At 42.8% G+C, this 26,104-nt stretch overlaps 1 protein-coding gene across 1 annotated transcript in view; it reads left to right on the top strand.

The window, feature by feature from the left end:
- LOC126416997 (two pore potassium channel protein sup-9) overlaps positions 1-26,104 on the top strand; it is a 151,966-nt gene that overhangs the window by 14,601 nt on the left and 111,261 nt on the right. Inside the window, exon 2 of the mRNA XM_050084883.1 lies at positions 11,905-12,060. Coding sequence (XP_049940840.1) covers positions 11,905-12,060 — 156 coding nt within the window. The remainder of the gene's footprint in view (positions 1-11,904; positions 12,061-26,104) is intronic.

Genomic DNA, 26,104 nt, shown 5'->3' on the forward strand with positions numbered 1-26,104 from the left:
CTTGCCGTTTAATAAAGTCATCAGAAGATCAAAACCAATTACAAAATGTCTTAGACACGATATCTGAATGGTGTGAAAAGTGGCTATTGTATCTCAGTAAAGTAAAGTGTGAGGTCATTCAGACGAGTACTAACAGGAATCCGTTAAATTTCGGTTACACAATAGATCACAAAAATCTAAAGCCTGTCAGTTCAACTAAATGCCTAGGGACTAAAATTACGAGCAACTTGAATTGGAAAGATCACGTAGAAAATGTTGCAGAGAAGGCGAACCAAAGACTGTGTTTTAACGGCAGAACTCTTTTAGAAAATGAAACAGATGTACCAAAGAAGCTGCTTGTCCGTCCTCCGCTAGAGTATTTCCGTACGGTATGAGATCCTTACTATATAGGTTTTGACGGAAGACATCAGAGAAGTACAAAAAAGGGCAGCTTGGTATATAGTATCGAGTAATAGGGGAGAGAGTGTCACGGACGTGATACGCGAGATGGGATGCCAATCATTAAAACAAATGTTTTTTCTTCGCGGCGAGATCGTTTCTCTAAATTTCATTCACCAACTTTTTCTTCCAAATGCGACAACACTCCCACTTTGTCGACGCTCACCTACATAGCGAGAAGTGATCATCGCAATAAAATGGAAGAAAGCAAAGCTCATAAAGAAAGATTTCAGCGTTCGTTTCTCCACATGCTGATCGCCAAGGGAATGTAAGATAAATAGTCTGAAGGTGGTTCTATGAACTTAAATGTGGGGAAACTTGATAATTTTATTTTTTTACTTTGTCGGTCTCAGTTGCATCAATATAAAGATTTTGTATATTCACACAAATGAGACGGACAAAATAAAAAAATCTGAAATTTCTTCATTACTATACAGTTGCGACCCCGAAGAAGCATGCCTCAAATCAGCCACTTAAGTGTGAATTGTATTGTAGTCATGTGGTTGTAGATATGCAGATAACATGAAGAGCGTTCAGTCTACGTTACCAGAACATATAGGGTGGCACAAAAGCCACTGGACACTGGGCAATGATTTAAACAAAAGAAAAAATTTATCTTTCATTACTATTATTTTTTATGTTCAAACTGTTTTCCTGCTTCAATAACACATCTCTGAAGCGTTTTGGAACACTGTTACATACTCACGGCATAGTGTGGTACCGAGCGAGGTGGCGCAGTGGTTAGCACACTGGACTCACATTGGGGAGGACGACGGTTCAAACCCGCCTCCAGCCATCCTAATTTAGGTTTGCCTAAATTTCCCTAAATCGCTTCAGGCAAATGCCGGGATGGTTCTTTGAAAAGGCGCGGCTGATTTCCTTTCCCATCCTTCCCTAATCCGATGGGTCCTATGACCTCGCTGTTTGGTCTCCTCCCTCAAATCAACCAAGAACCATTCTGTGGAATCACTGTCAAAATCATGAAATACATCGTTCATGTAGTCTCTCAATTTAGCAATGGCCTGAGAATTTTGGGAATAAACAGTCCTTGACGACACACCACAGGAAAAAATTACATAGGCGCGGTACCTGATGAACGTAGAGGCATGTTAGTATCTGCCGTTCTTCGAAAAGTTTCGTCCAAATAATAGCGGAAGGCAGTGGCATAAAATGGTGGAGCACCATCATCTTGAAAGTAAATTTGCCGCGCGGGATCAGCCGAGCGGTCTTAGGAGCTGCAGTCATGGACTGTGCGGCTGGTCCCGGCGGAGGTTCGAGTCCTCCCTCGGGCATGGGTGTGTGTGTTTATCCTTAGGATAATTTAGGTTAAGTAGTGTGTAAGCTTAGGGACTGATGACCTTAGCAGTTAAGTCCCATAAGATTTCACATACATTTAAACAGTTTTGAAAGTAAATTTCTTGAAAGTTTTCAGCACACGTCATAAGTCCTGGTACCACGTAATTTTGAAGCACGTGTAAATAATTATCTCCTGTTGCTGTTTCTTCTAAAAACATGGTCCTCGCGCACCAAATGATAGTATAGCCGCCCCCCCCCCCCCCCACCCCGCCCAAATACTCACAACAGGTTGACTTAGTGTTATTCTAACAAAAGATTTTGATTGTCAATATACCATAAAGTGCAGTTATGTCGGTTAACTTTCTCCGCTTGACTTAAAATTGGCCTCGTCGGACCATACAGTTTTGTTCAGTAGTTTAGGATCATGTTTCTGTTGGTCAAAAATCAATTTACAGAACTGTTTTGGGTCACGAGTATTCTTAATGGTTCGATGCGGCCCGTCACGAGTTCCTCTACTGTGCCAATCTCTTCAACTCAGAGTAGGACTTGCAATCTACGTCCTCATTTATTTGCTGAATGTATTCCAATGTCTGTCTTCTTCTACAGTTTTCACCCGCCAAAGCTCCCTCTCGTATCATGGAAGTTAGGCCTTGACGTATTAACAGATGGCCTATCATCCTATGCCTTCTTCTTAACAGTATTTTACATACATTCATTTCCTCGCCAATTCTGCTCTGTAGCACTACACCTGAACTGGTTCGAGTCTCTTCTGTTCCGGTTTTCCCACAGACCACGATTCACTGCTACCATGATGAGCTCCAAATGTACACTCTCAGAAATTTCAGTCTCAGATTAAGGCCTGTGTTTGCCTGAGCCAATCTTCTTTTTTGTGATCCCCTTGCTTTATCTTCATGTGTTATTTCACTACCAAAATAGCAGAATTCTTTAACTTCTTCTACTTTGTAGACACCACTTTTTATTTTACGTTCATCGCTAATTTCATTTCTGCTGCTCCTCTTTGCTTTCGTTTTTCTTCGGTTTATAATCGCTCCATACTCCATGCAAGTAAGACTGTTCATTCCATTCAGCATGTGCTGCAATTCACTTTCACTGAGGATAGCAGTGTCATTATCGAATCGTATCGTTGGTATCCTTTCACCCTAAATTTTAAACTTACTCTTGAATCTTTCCTTTATTCCCGTCTTTGTTTCATCGATGTATAGACTGAACAGTAGTGGCGAAAGACTACATCCCTTCCTAATCTGAACATTTCATATCCTTGGTATTTCATTATCATCGTTCTCTCTTGTTCCTTGTACGTATTGTATATTATGCGACCTTTCATATAACACTCCCATTTGTCTCAGATTTCGAACATTATGCATCATTTTACATCATCGAAGGCTTTTTACAGGTCGATAAATCGTTTGAATGTGTCTTGTTTCTATTATAATCGCAATGTCAAAATAGCTTACCTTTTCCGAAATTCGAACTGATCGTCATCTGCCAGTTCCTCAGTTTTCTTTTTCATTATGTTTCTATATTATTCGACGTACCAGCTTTCATGTCTCCTCTTCAAATAAACTTCCGCCAGTCTGTCCCAGCCCCTAATGGCAGAGCGCAGAGGTTTCTTTCTTGCGGTGAAACGTCGTTCGCCCAATCACTTCCTCATCTCCGGGAAAGGGTGGAAGTCGCTCGGGCCCAAATTTGGCCTGTGGGAAGGTAGCAAAGTGATCGATTGCCTCCCATCTGCATTGACGCTGTTGAGTTGTTGAGCTGGTGCGGCATCGTGTTGTCTGGCACTGTCGTTCAGAAAGCAGCAACTGGCAGCAGCACGCATTTTCGTTTGCTTGCAGTTGGACCAGCTGCTGTGATGGGAGAGCTTCCTCATCAGTCACGCGTACCACATGTTCAACCAGTAAACCACGATGTTTTGAACTTTCGTATTATAGCACAAGTTGTCTATTTCTCTTCGTGTTACTTTAGACCTCTTTCCCTAATCGTTGTATGTTCCCTTTAAAGTTTATAAATGTGATAAGATGGACTGAAATTGGAGTTAAACAAGTCCCATTTGTTCACTGCGTTATTTGCGAGAAAGACTATGTGTTTCTTTTGAAATGTTTTGGTGCGTTATTATGCAGAGTAAGCTGCCTATCGTTGCAGCTCAGACAAATTTTAGCCTGACAGGGCCAGTATCAGAATAATAAATGCAGTTAAATATACAAACATAGTAGGACTCTTTTTTACAAAAATTACGTTCACCGTTGAGTTTAAAAAATTAAGTATTTCACTTCACTATTGCAATTTCAGTCTTTGGGCCATTACAAGTGATACTGCAAATGCTAAAGAGTATACAGAAAATGAAGAACTGGGTGTATATACAGAGCCGCACAAACAAATCGTTAGACAGTAGCATCTCACAAAAAATTATGAAAATAACATCACTTACGTCTTACCTCAACACATATCAGACTTTTAAAATTTTCCTACATGTATACATGTCATCGTCAAAGCAGTAATATCAAACAAGTCCGAAGCTCTGTGCATCGTGAAATGACGTAAACTACGTAAGCTGTTACCTATGTTAACTAACATCCTTAACACAAGTCGCCACAAATCAATGTTCTAACACACTGCTTACATGATTTGTGTGAAGGATGTTGACATTGATAACAGTTTACGTAATTTACATCGTTCCACGATGCACAGAAATTCGTGCTCGTTTGATATTACTGTATTCCTGCAATGAAAAGGCTTAGCTTTGGCGATGGCGGTGCACACGAGTCGGAAAATTTAAAAGTGTGATGTATGTTGAATCAAAACATAAGTGGTGTTATTTTCATAATTTTTTTTTACAGCGCTGCTGTCTAAGGGCATGGGCCAAGCGGTTCTAGGCGCTACAGTCTGGAACTGTGCGACCTCTACGGCAGCAGGTTCGAATCCTACCTCGGGCATGGATGTGTGTGCTCTCCTTAGGTTAGTTAGGTTTAAGTAGTTCTAAGTTCTAGGGGACTGATGACCTCAGAAGTTAAGTCCCATAGTGCTCAGAACCATTTTCTAAGGGCATGTTTATGCAGCTCTGTACCTACACCCTGTGCTTCAATTTTTGTAATTTTTTAGCTTTTTGAGCACCACTTCACAATGGCCCAAAGGTCGAAATTGCAATACTGGAGTGAAATAAATAATTTTCTACAGTCAACTCCGAACATGATGTCTTTCAAAAAATTTTACATGACCGTATGTCCCGGTCATGAAAAGTTAATCATGGTAGAGCCCGTTTCCGTGCAATCCCCTTCAGTTCTGCACAACTGCTGCAACGTACATCCACTGGCACATGGTTGCAGTAGTCAACACTTGGTGATTACCTTCCCCTCCCCCCTTTTCCACAGTCACACAATTCCCTTCATCATCACAGTGACAGTTCCGTGATGTCTCAGGATGTGTCACATAAAGTTACTCCTTATTTTAGTCAAACTGAGCCACAATTTTCTTTTCGCCCCTGATAGTTTCAGAATTTCTTTCCAATTCGGTTCAGAACCTCTCCGTTACGACTGTAGCCGATCGGTTGCCGGCACGGTAGCTCAGAGCGCACGGTCAGAGTCCTGTGCCATAAAAACTGTGTGAAGGAAAAAAAAGGTTGCGTCGCTGCCTGTAGTGCAGAAGGACCCGGGTTTGAGTCCTAGTATATCCTCAGGATTGATGGTCACGAAGTCAATGACGTTAAGGAATTCTGCTACCTAGGCAGTAAAATAACCAATGACGGACGGAGCAAGAAGGACATCAAAAGCAGACTCGCTATGGCAAAAAAGGCATTTCTGGCCAAGAGAAGTCTACTAATATCAAATACCGGCCTTAATTCGAGGAAGAAATTTCTGAGGATGTACGTCTGGAGTACAGCATTGTATGGTAGTGAAACATGGACTGTGGGAAAACCGGAACAGAAGAGAATCGAAGCATTTGAGATGTGGTGCTATAGACGAATGTTGAAAATTAGGTGGACTGATAAGGTAAAGAATGAGGAGGTTCTACGCAGAATCGGGGAGGAACGGAATATGTGGAAAACACTGATAAGGAGAAGGGACAGGATGATAGGACATCTGCTAAGACATGAGGGAATGACTTCCATGGTACTAGAGGGAGCTGTAGAGGGCAAAAACTGTAGAGGAAGACAGAGATTGGAATACATTAAGCAAATAATTGAGGACGTAGGTTGCAAGTGCTACTCTGAGATGAAGAGAGATGAAGAGGTTAGCACAGGAAAGGAATTCGTGGCGGGCCGCATCAAACCAGTCAGGATTTTCTCTGCCTCGTGATGACTGGGTGTTGTGTGATGTCCTTAGGTTAGTTAGGTTTAAGTAGTTCTAAGTTCTAGGGGACTGATGACCATAGATGTTAAGTCCCATAGTGCTCAGAGCCATTTGAACCAAACCAATCAGTAGACTGATGACAAAAAAATAATAATAATAATATCCTCAGATTTTTCTTGTACAGGGCCCACTGAGCCATTGTGGGGCCAAATGGTACTTAGAACTGGAGGCATTGACGACATGCTGACCACCTGTCCCACGATCGTAGATCGCTCCTCGTATTTCCTTGTAGGTAACAGTCGGCCAGTCCGAACAGGCCTAACCAGTGAATGGTGAGTGGTGTTTACGCTTCACTTCTATTTTACTAACTCGATCAAGCCCTCTAATCTTTAGCACTCTTCCATAGCAGCACATTTCAAAAGTTTTTATTCTAGTTGTTCAAAAGTTTGATTGGCGTTGTCCACATATGGCCATTGAAATGTATCAACGGTAACAGCGTAAGATTATCATGTCATTTTGATTTTTGCATGTTATCGATGTTTTCTTTATTCTTTTCTTTATACGTTTTTATTTCTTTGATTATCAATGCAGTGACCCTTTCATGATATTAGCCACCAGGGATTGACTGCACAAACAGTACCGCTTCAGAATGACATACCCAAAACAGTCATCGAAGTTCAGTATGACTAGATACCCAGTTGGGTATCTGAGGTGATTGCATTAGCATATGGCACTAAGGATAGTTTTACTAATTGGGCAGAAAAATAACTGATAGAAAGGATATAAGAAACAGACTACCGATAGTAACAAAAGCGTTTTTGAAAAAGAGGAATTTCTCAATATTAATATAAATACATTAGTAAATCTTTGCTGAAGATATTAGCCTTGAGTATAGTCTTGTACGGAAGTAAAACGTGGACGGTAAGCAGTTGAGAAAAGATGAGAGTAGAAGTTTTAAAATGTGGTGCTACAGAAAAATTAGATTGGGAGATAAAATAATTAATGAGGAGGCACTGAGTCGAACTGAGGAGGAAGGAAATTTGTGGCACGACTAAAAGAAGGAACAGTTGATAGGACACATACCGAGGCACAAGGAATAGTCAGTTTAGTAATGCGCGGAAGTTGAGTGGTAAATACTGTAGAACTAGGCATGAATACAGCCCGCAGGTTCAGATGGATGCAGCGTGCAGTAGTTATTCAGAAACGAAGAGGCTTGCACAGGATAGGCAAGCGTAGAGATGTATCAAACCAGTCTTCAGACTGAAGACCATAACAGCTGGGTCGCTATCGGTGCCATCACCCTGTACGCAAATCAACGTCCCGTTATTTACGCCAATTGCGTGACCCGTTCGTAGACATCGAAAGCCTACCAGCAAACTGTCGGACCACTGATACGCAGAATCAGCGTTGTATTTCGTTCCAAAGACTGACAAACAAACTGTTAAGCACGTGATCATCAGGTTTTGGCTTATCGGTCTAGATATGCACCATTTCTGGACTCAGTTCACCGTGCAAGGGGACTTCCCTTACCTTGATTAGCTGGTTTCATTAGACGCGGCCCAAAGTAGGTACGACATATACAGAAAAAAGGCTATTACTGATAAGTCACAATGATACGAACCATCCCCATTCTTGTAAGCCGGCTACCTTCAGGTCGATACTGCGTCGCGTTCCTTCTAGCCATGAAGCCTTCGATAGGGAATCACAAGTCATTCAGTACACTGGCCATAACAATAGTTACAAAGCCATTCTTGCAACATACTGGAAAAAAAACTTTGTGTTCTGCCTTATGGCAAGTCTTGACATGGGGGAAGTCTCGTCAGAGAGGTCCACAGCATGAGCGTCTAGGGAAGTGATTCCAGTGGTGGTTTTCCGTTGACTTCCACTGGTGACGATGAAATAATAATGAGGACAACACAACACCCAGTCCCTGAGCGGAGAAAATCTCCGACCCAGCCGGGAATCGAACCCGGGCCCCTTGGCGTAACAGACCGCTGCGCTGACCACTCAGCTATCGGGGTGGACCAACATACTGGAGAGCACTCAGATTTTTTTCAACAATGTTACATAAGTCCTTTTATCACCACAATCAGAAGCGAGGCTTGTCACTGAACACCACAGAATGTCACTGATCTGGTTCTACATCATGCTGTTTTCTGTGGTATGGCGCCAGAGATAAATGATGTCCGGCAACAAAAAAGCTCAACAAAAGTTCCGGCAATCTGTTCCCGTCCTCGTGGTGACACTCCACCTGTTACTTCCGCCGGTTTTTCAGACTTTGTCGTCAGTCTATCCGTCAGAGATAGTCGAGCAATCCTACGATATTCTCACAGCGTTTCCTTCTAGAAAGCCAATGTCTACTCCTGTTGTTAGCCTGATTCCATCACACCACCACTCATTCTGCAGTCGTTGCATTACTGTCTGTATGATCTGTTGGTATGATTATCTGAAGATCCTCATCTCAATGACTCGATCCTGAGTCCGAAAGACGGCAAAAAACTATTGACTGTCTGAGGGCGGTATTTATGGCTTGCACTCATTCTGCAGTCGTTGCATTACCGTCTGTATGATCTGTTAGTATGGTTATCTGAAGAGCCTCATCTCAATGACTCGATCCTGAGTCCGAAAGACGGCAAAAAACTATTGACTGTCTGAGGGCGGTATTTATGGCTTGCACAAGGTATTGAAAAATCTGCAGAGCTTAAAAATTATAGTCGCTCGATCAATATATTGTAAACGCCGCTTGTGTTTGAAACTGTGAACCTGGCTCAGAAATTTAATTAGGAGACGGACACGCCTTTAAGATTAAATATGAAATGCTGTGCACAAACGGATTAACTAACGCAATAATGGTTAACACCCTAGCTGTGGATCATATGTGGAGAACTGCGTGATATTGATAATGAGATTAATGGAAAGCGTCAACAGATACAACTTTTGAATGAACACATTAACTTATTCAAATAAAACATCAACATGAAACGCGTCTGACCATTTGACAATACCAAGTTAATATTACGAAACTACTCTATATGGTCTGTACCACTCGGAGCCGCTGGCTTCCATAGTTACTTTAATGATGTGAGAACATGCCATAAAGACGCAACTGATGTTCTGAAATAGAAAAGGAGTGCCTATCTGAAGGAATACAGTGACTGTGTCCCTGACTGTTAGATTGAAAAATGCATGCATCTATGAATGAACTGGTAGACACAGGACAGATAACAGCAGTGATCTGACTAAATTCTGACCAAGGACAGTCCTAACGTGGCGGTGCTGCTAATGATCTTCATTGTAAATTATTACCAAGAGACGTGCAGTGTGTCGCCATCTCGACTCGCCCTTTGAAGTACAGGGCGAGGGTCCGCTGACACCATTTCTGGATCCCCAACCACCTGCTAGAGTGGAGAGCGCAGTCCACAGACATGCCTTCAGCAGCAAGACCTGCATCAGAGTCCCAGTTATCAAATCTGAATCGTAATTCCTGCTATTTCCTTCCAAACAAGCAATAAATGACTGCCAATCGTTGTTTAAGAACTCTCTGACTGCCAATGACATAACTGCAGCTTCTGCAAAAATCTCACCAAGGAAGACTTATCACGTTATAACTTCAATGACTCTTCGATTTACCCCTCTTTCCCAAAAAACTTCTCCGTATGATTCATCCTCCTGACGTCAAAGGCATTTTTACCAATAATGCCTTTAGCACCCAACAGCTAGCCTCTCATCACAGGTCCCAAGAAAGTAAAAAACTGCACTCAGAGCTTGGTTTTTATTTTGCAGCATCCCATGCTTCTTTTGGAAAGCACGAGGTTCTCTCCTGAAAGCACTATTCTGAAAACGGGTGATGGCAGGTGTCGTATTGCTAAAATTCTTTCCCTCGACACTGCACGGCTGCTAGGCTGAAGACGTGTCGTAAATGAAAAATTGAAAAATAGCCCCGCCCGCGAAGACTCGCCCGGCAACGCAGCTTTCACACTGACAACACCCAACGCTACCTGCCCTGCTTTCTGAGTCCAGAGTCCGCGCTGGCTACTCAGGCCATTTATTTACATCAGACATTGCTTTGCCTGTCCCAAATGCAGTGTATGCTCTGTTACCAGGCACTCTCATAAAGCAAAGGAAAAGAAGACCTACACCATGTTAAATGTAGTTAAGACACGAAGTTAGTTAGGCGTCAGTACATAGAGTCACTGCAGCCCAATTTGCATTTTTAAACCATTATTCTACCTCCTTATTTTCCTCCTAAGTGGATGTAATTGTCATATTAAATGAAAAGCGACAGAGTAGTATTGCGAAATAAACAGCAGTTCCCGTAAAGACAGAAATTCAATTCGCTCTGAAAGCATTTCCGCAAAGAACCAAAAAAAGTTAATGAAAGAACATCATGTGACATTTTGAGAAATGAAATTTCTTTAAGGAAACGCCAGATACCTCGTTCTGTACAACAGCAGAGCATACAGAAATATCATGGTGTGATGACAGTAAACAGGAATGTTCATTTTATTTGTAGCAGTTTTAAAAATTGGCAAATAAGGTCAGCTGTCCAGTGGCATATATTTCTTTTTTGTTACTTTCAACAGTTGCCAGTAATCAGTAAATATTTTTTTATTCCGTTTGGAACAATTGCTACAGTAAAGATGTACACAGAAAAGAGCAAATTTAGACGATAAATTACACAGTTCACTTGTTTAATTTGTAATTAGTTGTTGAGGTCTACGAATCTGTGCTACAGTGAATGAGGCCTCAGTCCACTGAAATCCTACCTGGAAGCTTTTCAGACTTGTTCTGCACATTCTACATAGTTTCTGTTTTGTAAGGCAAGTATATCACTCACAGTACATACAGTACATTTGCTTCAGAGGCAGAGTTCTAACTGATGTGTTCGAGGCTTAATATTGCACAATAATATTGTGCTGTTCTTCACCTCACACTTTTGTGCAATATATTGATAAAATTAGCCCTTTCGTATTGGCTTCAGCGGCATATACGTTCAACACATATATTGAACACATTTCCTCCTCTGTGTTCACCTCTTCCTCCCTCTGTCTGTCCACCTCATCCTCTCACCTCTCTCTGTCTCCTCCTTGACACACTCTCTGTCTCTTCATTTCTTCTACCCCTCTCTTTATTCATTTCCTCCTCCCCTTGATCTGTCCATCCCCTCCTCACTCTGCCTCAACCTTTCCCCAGCAATATTCATTGGCACTCAATAGCCCCTGCAATACAGTTGTAGGTTGATACTACCACCACAACACACCTGTCATCCAAGGCAGGTTACGCAAATCAGGGACTTGAAAATCATTTATTTGCCCCTGATATATAGGCCGCCATCTACAGCAGGTTGATAAATCAGACTGATACTCTGCAGTGTAACACACCTGTCATGCAGTGCAGTCTACATGTCAGGGTATGAAAAACCGTTTCCTGCCCACAGCATCTCAGCTGCCTTGCAAAGTAGGATGATTCAATACTGTTTCTACACAAAGTGCCTCTCATGCAGGGGCTGGAAAAACACATTTTTGCCCATATTTCTGATCCTATTGGAGCTGTTATAAGCCCCAATGTGCTGATATTCATAAAGCTTGCTGTTTCTCTGCCATATATATATATATATATATATATATATATATATATATATATTATTGTGCAGCAAATATTGAGTTGTGAAAGCCTCTTAAGAAAAGAAATATGGAGGTACAGCGAGGAAAGGCGATAGGAATTATGAAAAGATTCAATCAGACTTGCAGCTCTTGGCTGCTCAGGGCCTGGCTTGATGAACTAACCTGAGAACTACCAGAAAATGCAGCGTTCAGACACTTGTGATTGCCAGCTGTGTGACGTCAGTGCCTAATTGTTTCAGATATGGAGCAGAAGGTGATCCGCAAGTACAACATCAGTGCGGACGACTTCCGCATCATGGAGGCGGTGGTGCTCAAGACAGAGCCCCACAAGGCCGGGAAGCAGTGGAAATTCGCCGGGGCCTTCTACTACGCCACCACCGTCCTCACCACTATTGGTCAGTGTTCTGATATTTAATCTTCTCACTTTTACCAGCGTAGTAGACTAGAGGTTATGAAATCATGGTCGTTTGTCATTAATGAGAAATAAAAACTTGTGACACATGTAGTCACATTAATGTCATTAACCATGATGTGAATCCATCTAACCCGATCTGAATCTTCGGTGAGGGTTCTGCAGGTTTATTAAGATCAGGGACCGGGTAAACCAGTTGCCACAGAGGCGAGCTCAACTGGAAAAAAATCCCATACTGCGACCTTAAATCCCTGTTCACTCATTACTTGCTTGCGAGCATGAGGGCGAGGAACTGATTGCACGATGATTTTCGTTAGTCTGTGCCCCATTTATCTATCGCACATCAGTGCAAAGCAGTTCCAATGCAATACATAGTTGATAAAGTTCACTACAGAATACAGACAGCATAAAAGTATGAAATTATAAATGAAGGATTTTGGACTGATAACTACGCAATAACCACAAGCAACAAAATAACTGGGTTCTACAACCAGTAAGTGAGAGCTCAGTTACTGTCTTATTATAACTCAAAATTGATGCCTATTCCTAAGCCACTATACAGTCCTATTAGCAAGGTAGCTAACTAAGACCATAACTGTGCTTCATTCCCAGAATTTCTGCGCATCGCAGATGTGTACACTTGCGACTTTATGCCGCCCAGAAAAAGTAACAATAAGTCAAACATATCTTCAACGTACCGTGACCATCACGATGCTTCTCCGACAAGGCATCAGAAACGCAACTCCCTACACTACACCTAGCCAAACATTGTCTCAGTGCACTCGCTTCTCATCGGTTGTAACTTCCACCGCTCCCCTCCTTAGCACTACAATCATCAGTGACGCCAGTCAATATAAATTATATGCAATTCACAACTTTAAACATTATATCACTTTAAAATAATAAAGTGACTTTAGGTGTACGAACATTTGATGTAAAACATGACATAGTTATCTTAATTCTTATTCTTGATGATAAATTTAATATTTACAGTTTTGTGAATATTGAGTCGTCGAAGATAACGTCCACAAAAACGATCCCACAAATACACACAACTTTTATTTTACATTTATTCTTCACTCTGTATCGTTTGATGCTAGAAAAGTTGCATCATTTTGGACCGTTCGCTTCTTACTCATTAAATTAAGTTATTTGTATTACACAACCAACCAGTTGCAATAAGATTTAACTTGACCTGATTTCGACATCGACAGTGGGTGTCTTCATCATAAAATTTTCTGGTGAAGACACCCCTACTCCGTGTCTAGATCAGTTAAATTTTGTTGCAAGCGGTTGGTTGTGTTATAAAAATTATATTCTTGTGCAGTTTCTGGCTCACAGCCATGTTTAAAATTGTTAATTAAGATAATCAGATTAACTTCTAACGTGGAATAGTCATTGGATGTCGCCCGAGTAGCGAATACACCCGGAATATTTCAACCCTTCTAATGCTACCCAAGCCAACTGTTGATTATGTGACTGTACAATAAAAACAAGAGAAGACAGACCTCACGTACAGACGGACAGCGACAGCCGAGCATTGCAGCGGGTGGTTGCAAAAAATTGCGTGAAATCAGCGAAAGAAATCACTAGTGAGTTCAAAAGTGCCATCAGGAGACCAGCCAGCACAATGACTACGCGTATGGATTAAAAAAAAAAAAAGGCAGGTTACAAGGGTCGAACATATCCTCATCAGTCATACATTTCTGTAGCCAGTGATAAGCGACGCTTGATGTGGTGCAGTGAGTGACCCCACTGGACGTGGGGTGAATGTAAAGAGAGATCTCTTGTGATGACTCACGCTATACTGTGTAGCAAAGGCATGGAATCGTTTGGGTCTGCTGAAAACTCGGAAAGCATTATCTTGTATGACGTGCAGTGCCAACAATGAAGCATGGAGGAGGCGGTGTTATGGTATAGGACCGTTTTCGTGGTTACGGAATGAGATCCCCTACTATACCCGCACGACAGGACAGTTGGTTTAATTTGTGGAAAGGGGCACTCGAACATACTACTATATTCATTTGACAAACATTACAAGAGTAAAGCAAGCCAAACATTAATTTTGGAACTTAATTCCCGGCTAAATGCGCCATCAAATCTCACGCCTCAAGGGCAAAACAGCTTTAATTTAAAATCGGCTGAAGGTCAATAACTTAAGACTCAAAAACAGGAATTTGAATTTAAAAGGCAGAAGGCCTTATCTTAAAACATTTCTCTAAATTAGGCTAAAGGCCCAAACAATCTCACGCCTTAAGGGCAAAACAACTTTAATTTAAAATCGGATAGAAGCCATACATAAACAAACAACAAGGACAAATAAGAAAAGGCAGGACATCAAACGGCGCTCAGGAGTTTCCAGGGGTCGGCCTGGAATTCAAACACTAACGCCGCTTAGTTGAGAGAGGCAGTCGGCCCAACAACTCTCAAACCGACAGCAACCCAACCGAAAGACAGTCAACGGACCAAGCGACAGGATAACTTTCGCTCCACCCGGCCAGCACACAACAGGGAGTTCAATGGAGAAACACAGAAGATATCGGCGCCCACAACGAATTACACATTCAGCCGTCAAAGTACATGCTGTGCTGGACAGCCACAACACGATGTGGAAAACACACTGCCTGAATTTACGTCAACGGCCAGGGCAGGTAACTGGAACGTTAACGGCCACAAGCCAGAAGATTCCACTGGCGCACTTCAATTCAAAAATAATCGAGTTAAGTTACACTCCACAGGAGGGCCTCTAGAATTTCGCCAACTTGAAAACACACCTTGCTGCTCGCGGGAATCTGCCAACAGCCCACAACGAGTTTCAAACTACACAGTGTGAACAGTTGGAGCTGGCTGGTAGTTTAAGTAAAGACTGGCCCCGGCCAGAAACGCGCCTTGGAGACTTGCTCGCTGCTCCACACCAACCGACCAACTGCCCACGCGTGGCACAGCCGGAAACTATAAGCGCGAGGCCAAAGATAATACAAGGGTGCGAATATCGATACACGCTGCTGCTGTGACTCGCGGAGAGAGAGGATAACAGCATAATCGTGATAACCGCTAGAGAATAATCACAGAATAGCAACCGAGGTTTAAAGCAAAGCATAACACGAGTCAGCCACGGCTCACGAGGTGGTCCCTTCATTGCACTTACGAAAATGCAAAATGCGGAAGGATATAACACATTTTAAAGCACTGTGTTCTGCGTATAGTAGAGTAACAGTTCGAATGGTGACTGTATCAGCATTACAGTACACCCTAACACAGAGCAGCATCTGTAAGGCAACAGTTTCAGTACAGAAATGAACTGGCCTCCCACAGTCTCAATCCCGCAAATTGGGTGTGAGGTAGAACGTAGACGCTGTCGCACCTGTGGCATAGGCGCAGTGTCTCTGATTAGCTATGTAAATAGCAAGGGTCCACGTTCGAACACAGCCACTCCTTATGTGGCGGCCGAACACGTTCAGCATAAGACATATCAAACTGCAGTGCCTGTGTTAATCTGATCATGATGCAAAGTTCCTTTGGACATGTATGCATGCCCAACAGAACAGGCACTGCAGTGACTGCAGCCGTTATGAAATACATTAAATGAGTTAGCAATTGCTAATAAGGACAATCAGCAGATGTAGAATGGAATGGCGACAATGAAAATTTGTGCTGGACTTGGACTCGAACCCAGATTTCCCACTTTCCCGAGCGGTCGCCTTACCATTTGGCTATCTGTGTAAAACCCACTGCCAGAACCAAACTCCAGTCCAGTTCGTAGACATTTGGACATGCATGCCTTGCACCGTAACCAGATTAACACAGGCACTGCAGTATCGGATTTCTCTTTCGACTTTCAAGTTCACCGTCTGACTTGTAAGGGAATATACGAGGTGCATTCAAGTTCTAAGGCCTCCAATTTTTTTTCTCCAAACTGGAAAGAGATAGAAACATGCGCATTGTTTTAAAATGAGGCCGCGTTCATTGTCAATACGTCCCAGAGATGGCAGCACCGTACGGCAGATGGAATTTTACCGCCAGCGGCGAGAATGAGAACTGTTTTAAATACTTAAAATGGCGACGTTTTCCTTACTTGAACAGCGTGCAATCATTCGTTTTCTGAATTTGTGTGGTGTGAAACCAATTGAAATTCATCGACAGTTGAAGGAGACATGTGGTGATGGAGTTATGAATGTGTCGAAAGTGCGTTCGTGGGTGCGACAGTTTAATGAAGGCAGAACATCGTGTGACAACAAACCGAAACAACCTCGGGCTCCCACAAGCCGGTCTGACGACACGATCGAGAAAGTGGAGAGAATTGTTTTGGGGGATCGCCGAATGACTGTTGAACAGATCGCCTCCAGAGTTGGGATTTCTGTGGGTTCTGTGCACACAATCCTGCATGATGACCTGAAAATGCGAAAAGTGTCATTCATCCAGGTGGGTGCCACGAATGCTGACGGACGACCACATTGCTGCCCGTGTGGCATGATGCCAAGCAATGTTGACGCACAACGACAGCATGAATGGGACTTTCTTTTCGTCAGTTGTGACAATGGATGAGACGCGGATGCCATTTTTCAATCCAGAAACAAAGCGCCAGTCAGCCCAATGGAAGCACACAGATTCACCGCCACCAAAAAAATTTCGGGTAACCGCCAGTGCTGAAAAAATGATGGTGACCATGTTCTGGGACAGCGAGGGCGTAATCCTTACCCATTGCGTTCCAAAGGGCACTACGATAACAGGTGCATCCTATGAAAATGTTTTGAAGAACAAATTCCTTCCTGCACTGCAACAAAAACGTCCAGGAATGGCTGCGTGTGTGCTGTTTCACCAAGACAACGCACCCGCACATCGAGCTAACGTTACGCAACAGTTTCTTCGTGATAACAACTTTAAAGTGATTCCTCATGCTCCCTACTCACCTGATCTGGCTCCTGGTGACTTTTGGCTTTTTCCAACAATGAAAGACACTCTCCGTGGCCGCACATTCACCAGCCGTGCTGCTATTGCCTCAGCGATTTTCCAGTGGTCAAAACATACTCCTAAAGAAGCCTTCGCCGCTGCCATGGAATCATGGCGTCAGCGTTGTGAAAAATGTGTACGTCTGCAGGGCGATTACGTCGAGAAGTAACGCCAGTTTCATCGATTTCGGGTGAGTAGTTAATTAGGAAAAAAATCGGAGGCCTTAGAACTTGAATGCACCTCGTACATAATGGATATAGAATTCTACGTCGTAGACGCATGGTTGACGACATATGAAAGTTTGGGTCCGGCAATGGGTCGTGCACGGATAGCCAAATGGTAAGGCGAAAGCTCGAGATGAGAGGGAAATCCGGGTTCGAGTCCAGGTCCGGCACAAATTCTCATTATCGTCATTCCATTCTACAGCTGATGGTTGTCATTATTCGCAACTGCGAATACATTTGATGTATTCCACCATAAGAAGTTACCCTCGCTCGGCCTACGGCCTTGACAAAGAGAGTGGAGGAGCAGACAGAGGTTCATAGCACTCTCTTGCTCTTGGGGTGTAAAACTGTTTCTCAAAGGCGGAACAATCAGCAATTATCAACGGCATAAGTATGCAGAAGGCAATGGAAACCACTACAGTAAACACCCATAATATGTATCCATAGGACATCTGACTTGTAATTGAAAATGATCTTTCTATTAGCAAAAAATTCCTAGCTAGTTTCCCATTCGGATCTCCTGGAGGGAACTGCCAAAGGGGAGATGACCATGAGAAAAAGATTGAATGACTAACGAAGGGATAGCAGTCTACGCGTCGGAGCGTGGAATGTCAGAAGTTTAGAAGTTTGAACGTAGTAGGAGAGCTAGAAAACCTACAATGAAAAATTTAAAGGCACAATCTAGACACAGAGGAGGTCGATAAAGGGAAATAGAAAAAAGATAAGATATTTAGGGTAATATCAACAATAGCAGAAAATGATATAACAGAAATAGGATTTGTTATGAGTAGGAAGGTATGACATAGCCTGAATTACTGTGAGCAGTTGCGTGATAGAGTTGTTCTCATTAGAGGTCATTGCTATTAGGGTTATTGCAAATTTTGGTGATAATCGTATCAGTAAATTAGCCTACTATGCCTATTTTCATTCACTGCTTTCATATGGCACCATATTTTGGGACAATTCGTCATTAAGACAGGAAGTATTCATTTCACAAAAGCGTGTAATCAGAATAATAGCTGGAGCCCACCCAACGTCACCTTGCACACATTTATTTAAAGAACTCGGGATATTCACAGTACCTTCGCAATACATATACTCACTTATGAAATTTGTCATTAATAACCCATTCCAATTCAAAAATAACAGCGAAGTGCATAGATACAACACTAGAAGAAATGATGATGCCCACTATTCTGGATTAAATCTCACTTTGGTACAGAAAGGGGTGAATTATGCTGCCACAAAAATCTTTGGTCATTTGCCAAATAGTATTAAAAGTCTGACAGATAGCCAACCAACATTTAAAAGCAAATTAAAAGAATTTCTGAATGACAACTCCTTCTACTTAATAGATGAATTCTTAGATATGAAGTAGTAACTGTAAAAAAATTAATTAATTATTTTGTGTAAAGAAAACTTACGTTAAAGTGACACGTTCCACATCATTACGGAATGTCGTATTCATGATCTATGGGACAAGGGTTAATGTATGTATGTATGTATGTATGTATGTCAATAGTAAACCAGTGCCGATAACAATATCTCAATTATAAATGCCGACGCCGCAAGACGTCTAGAAGACGAAGAGGTAAAGTATATGGGGATACCTAATGAATAACTCAATATGTAAAAGGAGATGAAAAACTAATAATCATAAGGAATTGAAAAGCGACGGTAGGGGAATAAACATAAGGAATAATTACGGGAGTATACGGGCTTGGCAGTGGGTATGAGATAGGAGAAGGACTGAGTTCTGCAATAAATTTAGGATGATAATAGTGAATATTCTGTTCAAGAAACATAAAAGGTGGAGGTATATTTGGAAAGGCCCGGAAACATGGGAAGATTGCAGCTGGATGCATCGTAGCCACACAGAGATCCCGAAAAGAGATATTGGATTGTATGGCATACGCAGGAGCAGACAGCCTCGGGTCAATTTTTTTTGAGTCATCAGTCTTGTGACTGATGCCAACCTTTTCATCTCAGAGTAGCACTTGCAACCTACCTCCTCATTTATTTGTTGAGTGTATCCATAATATATATCTCAGTCGTCTTCTACAGTTCTTGCCCTCTACAGCTCCAACTAGTAACATGGAAGTCATTCCCTGGTGTCTTAACAGATGTCCCATTATCCTGTCCCATCTCCTTGTCAGTGTTTTCCACATATTTCTTTCCTCTCCGATTCTACGGAGAACCTCCTCATTCCTTACTCTATCGGTCCACATAATTTTCAAGATTCGTCTGTAGCACTACATCGCAAATGCTCCCATTCTCTTCTAGGTGCAAAATCATGTTTTCTCGAGCATCAAACATGCTTTCAGAGTAATATACAGATAAGAAAAGAAAACTGAAGATCTGTTACACGACAGTTTGGCTTTAAGAAACATAAAGGTAATAGAGGAAGCTATGACTTTGCGCTTGATAATGAAAGCAAGGTTGAAGGAAAATTAGCATACGCTCATAGGATCTGTAGACCTAGAAAGCTCGTTCGACAGTGTGAGATGGTGGAAGAGGTTGGAAATTCTGAGAAAAATATAGGTAAACCGTAAGGAAAGACGGGTGATATAGAATTTGTACAAGAACCAAGAGGGAACAATAAGATTGGAAGACCAAGAACAAAGTGCTCGGTTTAAAAATGAAGTAAGACAGGGATGCAGTTTTTCATCCCTACTGTTCAATCTGTACATCGAAGACGCAATGACGTAAATAAAACAATGGTTGAAGAGTGAGATTAAAATTCGAGGTGAAAGAATATCAGCGATAAGATTCGCTGATGGCATTGCTATCCTCAGTGGAGGTGAAGAAGAATTACAGGGACTGTTAAACGGAATGAATAGTCTACTGAGTCCAGAATATGGATTGAGAGGGGACGAAGCAAGGAGGACATAAAAAACAGACTAGCATAGCAAAGAGGGCATTCCTGACCAGAAGTAGTCTTCTGTTATCAATTTGAGAGAGAAATTTCTGAGAACGTACGTTTGGAGCACAGCACTGTATGGTAGTGAATCATGGACAGTGGAAAAACCGGAACAGAAGACAATCGAGGCGTTTAAGATGTGGTGCTACAGAAAAATTTTGATAGTTAGGTAGACTGATAACTTAACGAATGCGGAGGCGAAGAAAGGGATATATGAAAAACAATGTCAAGAATAAGGGACAGGATGGTAGGACTTGTGCTAAGGCATCAGGGAATAAACGCCGTAGTGTTTGTGGGAGTTGCAGAGGGTAAAAGCTGTAGAGAGAGACTGGAATACATCCAGCAAATAATTGAAGACATAGTTCCAAGTGCTACTCTGAGATGTTGACGTAGGAAAGGAAATCGAGACGGGCCGCATCAAATCGGGCAGTAGACTGATGACTGAAAGAGCCTCGATTTCGCCCCACACCACAGCTTTCCATATCACTGATTTCTCTGGTTTTTGCTATTGAGAAAGAGTGGGTTTCGATTGCTCCTGAGACAGTCAGACACCTCATTAAAAATGTCCACAACAGAGATCAAGCCGGCATAAAGGTGAAGGGTAGACATATCCCATATTAATGTCAACTAAGAGATGCCTGTAAACTTTTAATCATATAGTGTAGCTGTAAATGTAGTCTGTTGTATACTGTTTAAAGTAGCTACTATGAATGACATAAGATTTCTACAGAATTAAGAGGCATATCTGCAGGTGTATATAAGGAGAATCTGAAGACGTGTTCATTGTGAAATTTCATAATTTGGAGTATAAACCAGATGTTTTATTCTCTTCCTGGCATGAGATCTGCATATTTTACGTTCTGATGAGATATTTTATTTCTTCGTAAACATGAGTTTCCTCTACTTCCGCCAACAGAATCGATATAACACGCTGATAAAACAACGTACAGCGATCGGAAGCACCGCTAGGTCATCATTGCTGGCGCGTAGCCAGTTAGAGATAGGAATCTACTCAGCCCGGAAATAATTTCAGGTACCGCGGCTGCAAGTCAAAACAGCGTAATTATTTGCCGGATTATATATAGAACGCGGTAGTAGATGTTCCAAAGCTGAACTGACGGTAAACAAGCAATTGCCATTACGATAATTGGATGTAAATTCGATGCTTGCATTTCTGTATTTTTAATTACTAATGGAACACAAAAAACGTGAATTTTCTGTTGCAAAACATGCAAGTTATTTCTTCTACCAGCATAAATACTCTTTTAAACACGATTTTTTTTTATTTCTGTAAATAAATTACAGTGCAACGCCAGTTACGTGGAATTTCTAGCAGATACTGGCGTCCATCTTCATGAAAGTAGACGAATCTGTTTGTGTGTTGTCATTATTTTGTAAATAAACTGACATGAAGCATTAACTATTAAATGGTTGACGGTAGTTTAAATCCGTCTTAGCAACTACAAGAAAATGCTTGTTTTTGTCGCCAAATGCGTTTTGTTTTATTTCAGTCAAATTATTTTGCAAAGACGGATCCAAAGTACCTTCAATAATTACACAGTCGGGAAAAAAACAACACCCTCAAGGACTGGGTTCAGTGACACCGGAGTATAATATGTGCGCACTGAGGAGTTGCAGTGTTAGTGACTCAGTTGACACGGTAACAGTCAGATAGCGCTCAGGAGGCCTGTCTCTGCACCCTCTGCTCTGACCCTGCGGGCAGTCACTGTGCCGCGTTTAGAGGTCAAGAGTGTCTGCAACATCACTGTGTGGCACAATCACACCCTTCCGACGAGTTTGTATTCCTGTTGAAAAGCCTCAGCCATTTGGATGAGCTCGCATTGTGGGTCTGCAGGAAACTGGATAGACGTATCGACGGATTGCTGAACTGGATGGGCACAATGCATGGGGTGATGCATCGCTGCTTTTAGCTGTGGTCTGTCGAACGTTTCCATACCTGTAGACCAGATACCGGACGTCTGTGTAGTAGTACACCAATACATCAAATTTTGGAAATTTGTGGTAAGGTCTTATGGGACCAAACTGCTGAGGTATCAGTCCCAGAGCTTACACACTATTTATCTAACTTAAAATAACTTACGCTAAGGACGACGAGGGGGGACTCGAACCTCCGACGGAGGGAGCCGTGCGGACCGTGACAAGACGCCTGAGACTGCGCGGTTACCCCGCGTGGCAACCATGTCAAGATCGACGTATTGTGCCAGCAGTGGTGCTCGGCCGAACTTCATCCGGGGACGAAATCCGGTGATATCTTGCACTTGCTATGTTCTCAGGGAATATTGGGAACCTACTGTTTGCAGCAGAATTAAGATCACATGTGCCTCTGGTTAGGGGACCACTGGCATCACGACACCGCCGAGCACGGGAACTGTGCTGCCGTGCAAGAGATGAGAGTAGGTTGTCTCTGTGTGCGAGTGATGGACGTGTACTCACGTGGAAAAAACCTGTGAAGTAACAAGTGCTCGCCAAATTTGGGCAGATTGTTATCTCCGTGTTACTGCCATTTCTTGGACAGGAGGGCCATGTGTTTTTCAGCAGGACAATGCAACTACGCATACGACTGCTGTGACGCAACGCGATCTGAGCCGCGTACAACAACTGACCTGGCGAGCAGCGTTACCAGATATCTCGCCAATTCCATACGTATGGGACATGATAAAACGGGAACTTACTCGTTCTCCTCGAACTATAAAAACCATTGGCGAATTGCCACAGAATGCGCAAGATTCTTGGGGCAATCTTCAGCTTGATGCCGTTCGACACTTTTATGATCATTTGCATTTGGGGATACAAGCCTACATTGCCACTAGAGGTGAATGCACTATGTGCTGATATGATTGTTTGGGAACTCTTTCTCGTGACATGTATCTTTCTTTTGGTGTGTATTTGTCATAGACTCTTACAATGATGAACTATCTGTCACATCACTTGTCAATAAAATTACCTTGCCATTGAAGATGTAAAAAGTGTAAAAAGCAATTGCGGACAATATGGCCACACGAGTGAAGAACTATTAAATTAGTTTACTTCTGCAATTTGTCGTATGGTACCTATGTCGAAGCAAAAACTTATTTTAAGCTATCTAGATAACATTTTGACTGACTGTTTATGAAAAAGGTGACCAAAACACAAATTATTTTTTGTTCTTTCTTTCCATTCTACATCAGTTTCCAATTCTTGTTTTTGCGTAGACGTAATATCGTGTACGGCGATCTTACTCTTTCGTATATTGCCGATAGTCATGTGCAAAGTATGTACGCCAGTAATACACACACATCAAAAAAAGTTTTGCAACTCCCCGGTTCCCAGGAGTCCTGAGGAGAGGACGTTGACTGTGGATATTCTATCACAGGCACAGTCCCTTTGACTCTTGAAAGATGTCACTAAACCAGCCCAGATGTGTAAACAGCCATCCTTGAGCAGCGCCTATTAGACGGAGAGGGTCAGACAGCCGATTAGTTCCAGTCATTCCGAGGGTCAGACAGCCGATTAGTTCCAGTCATTCCACCAGGAAGGAAGTACACGGCTCGTGCTGTCTGTAGCTCAACCATGCCTAGACGGTCAGGACCGCGGCTCTATCGCGTCCACATTGCTACTTTGTGCCAAGAACGACTCTCTACAACGTAAGTGTCCAGGCGTCTCGGAGCGAACCAAAGCGATGACCTTCGGACATGTAGGAGATACAGAGAGACAGGAACTGTCGATCACATGCCTTGCTCAGACCGCCCAAGGGCTACTACTGCAGTGGATGACCGCTACTTACAGATCATGGGTCGGAGCAATCCTGACAGCACCGCCACCATGTTGAATAATGGTTTTCGTGCAGCCACAGGACGTCGTGTTACGAATCAAACTGTGCGCAATAGGCTGCATGATGCGCAACTTCACACCCGACGTCCATGGCGAGGTCCATTTGTGAAACCACGACACCATGCAGCGCGGTACAGATGGGCGCAACAACATTTCGAATGGACCACTCAGTATTGGCATCACGTTCTCTTCACCGATGAGTGTCGCATATGGCTTCGACCAGACAGTCATCGGAGACTTGTTTGGAGGCAACCCGGTCAGGCTGAACGCCTTAGACACACTGTCCAGCGAGTGCTGCTGTTTTGGAGTGGCGTTATGTGGGGCCGACGTATGACGCTGGCGTTCAAGGAAGGCGCCGTAGCGGCTGTACGATACTTGAATACCATCCTCCGACCGATGGTGCAACAATATCAGCAGCATATTGGCGAGGCATTCGTCTTCATGGACGACAGTTCGCGCCCCCATCGTGCACATCTTGTGAATGACTTCTTTCAGGATAACGAGATCGCTCGACTAGAGTGGCCAGCTTGTTCTCCAGACATGAACCCTATCGAAAATGCCTGGGATAGATTGAAAACGGCTGTTTATGGACGACGTGACCCACCAACCACTCTGAGAGATCTATACCGAATGGTCGTTGAAGAGTGGAACAATCTGGACCAACAGTGCCCTGGTGAACTTGTACATAGCATGCCACGACGAATACAGGCATGCGCCATTGCAAGAAGATGTGCTACTGGGTATTAGAGGTACCGATGTGTATAGCAATCTGGACCACCACCTCTGAAGGTCTCGCCGTATGGTGGTGCAACATGCAATGTGTGGTTTTCATGAGCAATAAAAAGGGCGGAAATAATGTTTATGTTCATCTCTATTCCAATTTTCTGTACAGGTTCCGGAACTCTCAGAAACGAGGTGATGAAAAACTTTTTTTATGTTCGTAAATTGTTAGATGTTCATTACCATCAAAGAGAGCCGGGAGATAAATTTCCTCCAAAACTAAGACCACAGATGACTACTAAGAAAAATGATACTACACAGTTAGAATTATGATAAAGTATTCAGTTACTAAAAATTTTAACTACGAGCTCATAGATGTTGTGAAACACACGAACGTGGTTAATAGATCATAATTCCAGTGACATTAATGTGACCACCACCTGTGTTCGACGTCAAAGTGGAAAGCCCACTCACAGACGGCAGGTGGTAGCACTAGCTGTGGAGAGTACGTAAGGCAGGCCGGAGTGGCCGAGCGGTTCTAGGCGTTACAGTCTGGAACCGCGCGACCGCTACGGTCGCAGGTTCGAATCATGCCTCGGGCATGGATGTGTGTGTTGTCCTTAGGTTAAATAGGTTTAAGCAGTTCTGAGTTCTAGGGGACTGATGCTCTCAGAAGTTAAGTCCCATAGTGTTCAGAACCATTTGAAACATTTTTTGAGTACGTAAATCTTGTCGGGGGGGGGGGGGGGGGACGCGGAAAACAGTCCAGTTGCCGTCATAAAGCGGAAATGAGCGATTTATCTGACGTCCAAAAGGGCAAGATCATTGACTTTCGGGGCAAGGGTGGAAGCATTTGCGAAATGGCTACGTTTCTAAACGGTTCATGTGCCGCCGTGGTTAAAGCATACCGTGTGTGGCAAAATGTTGTTGTTGTTGTGGTCTTCAGTCCTGAGACTGGTTTGATGCAGCTCTCCATGCTACTCTATCCTGTGCAAGCCTCTTCATCTCCCAGTACCTACTGCAGCCTACATCCTTCTGAATCTGCCTAGTGTATTCATCTCTCGGTCTCCCTCTACGATTTTTACCCTCCATGCTGCCCTCCAGTACTAAATTGGTGATCCCTTAATGCCTCAGAACATGTCCTACCAACCGATCCCTTCTTCTTGTCAAGTTGTGCCACAAACTTCTCTTCTCCCCAATTCTATTCAATACCTCCTCATTAGTTATGTGACCTACGCATCTAATCTTCAGCATTCTTCTGTAGCACCACATTTCGAAAGCTTCTATTCTCTTCTTCTCTAAACTATTTATTGTCCATGGCTATACTCCACACAAATACTTTCAAAAACAACTTCCTGACACTTAAATCTATACTCGATGTT

Source organism: Schistocerca serialis, chromosome 8 (assembly GCF_023864345.2).
Source record: "Schistocerca serialis cubense isolate TAMUIC-IGC-003099 chromosome 8, iqSchSeri2.2, whole genome shotgun sequence".
In the NCBI taxonomy this organism is placed as follows: Eukaryota; Metazoa; Arthropoda; class Insecta; order Orthoptera; family Acrididae; genus Schistocerca; species Schistocerca serialis.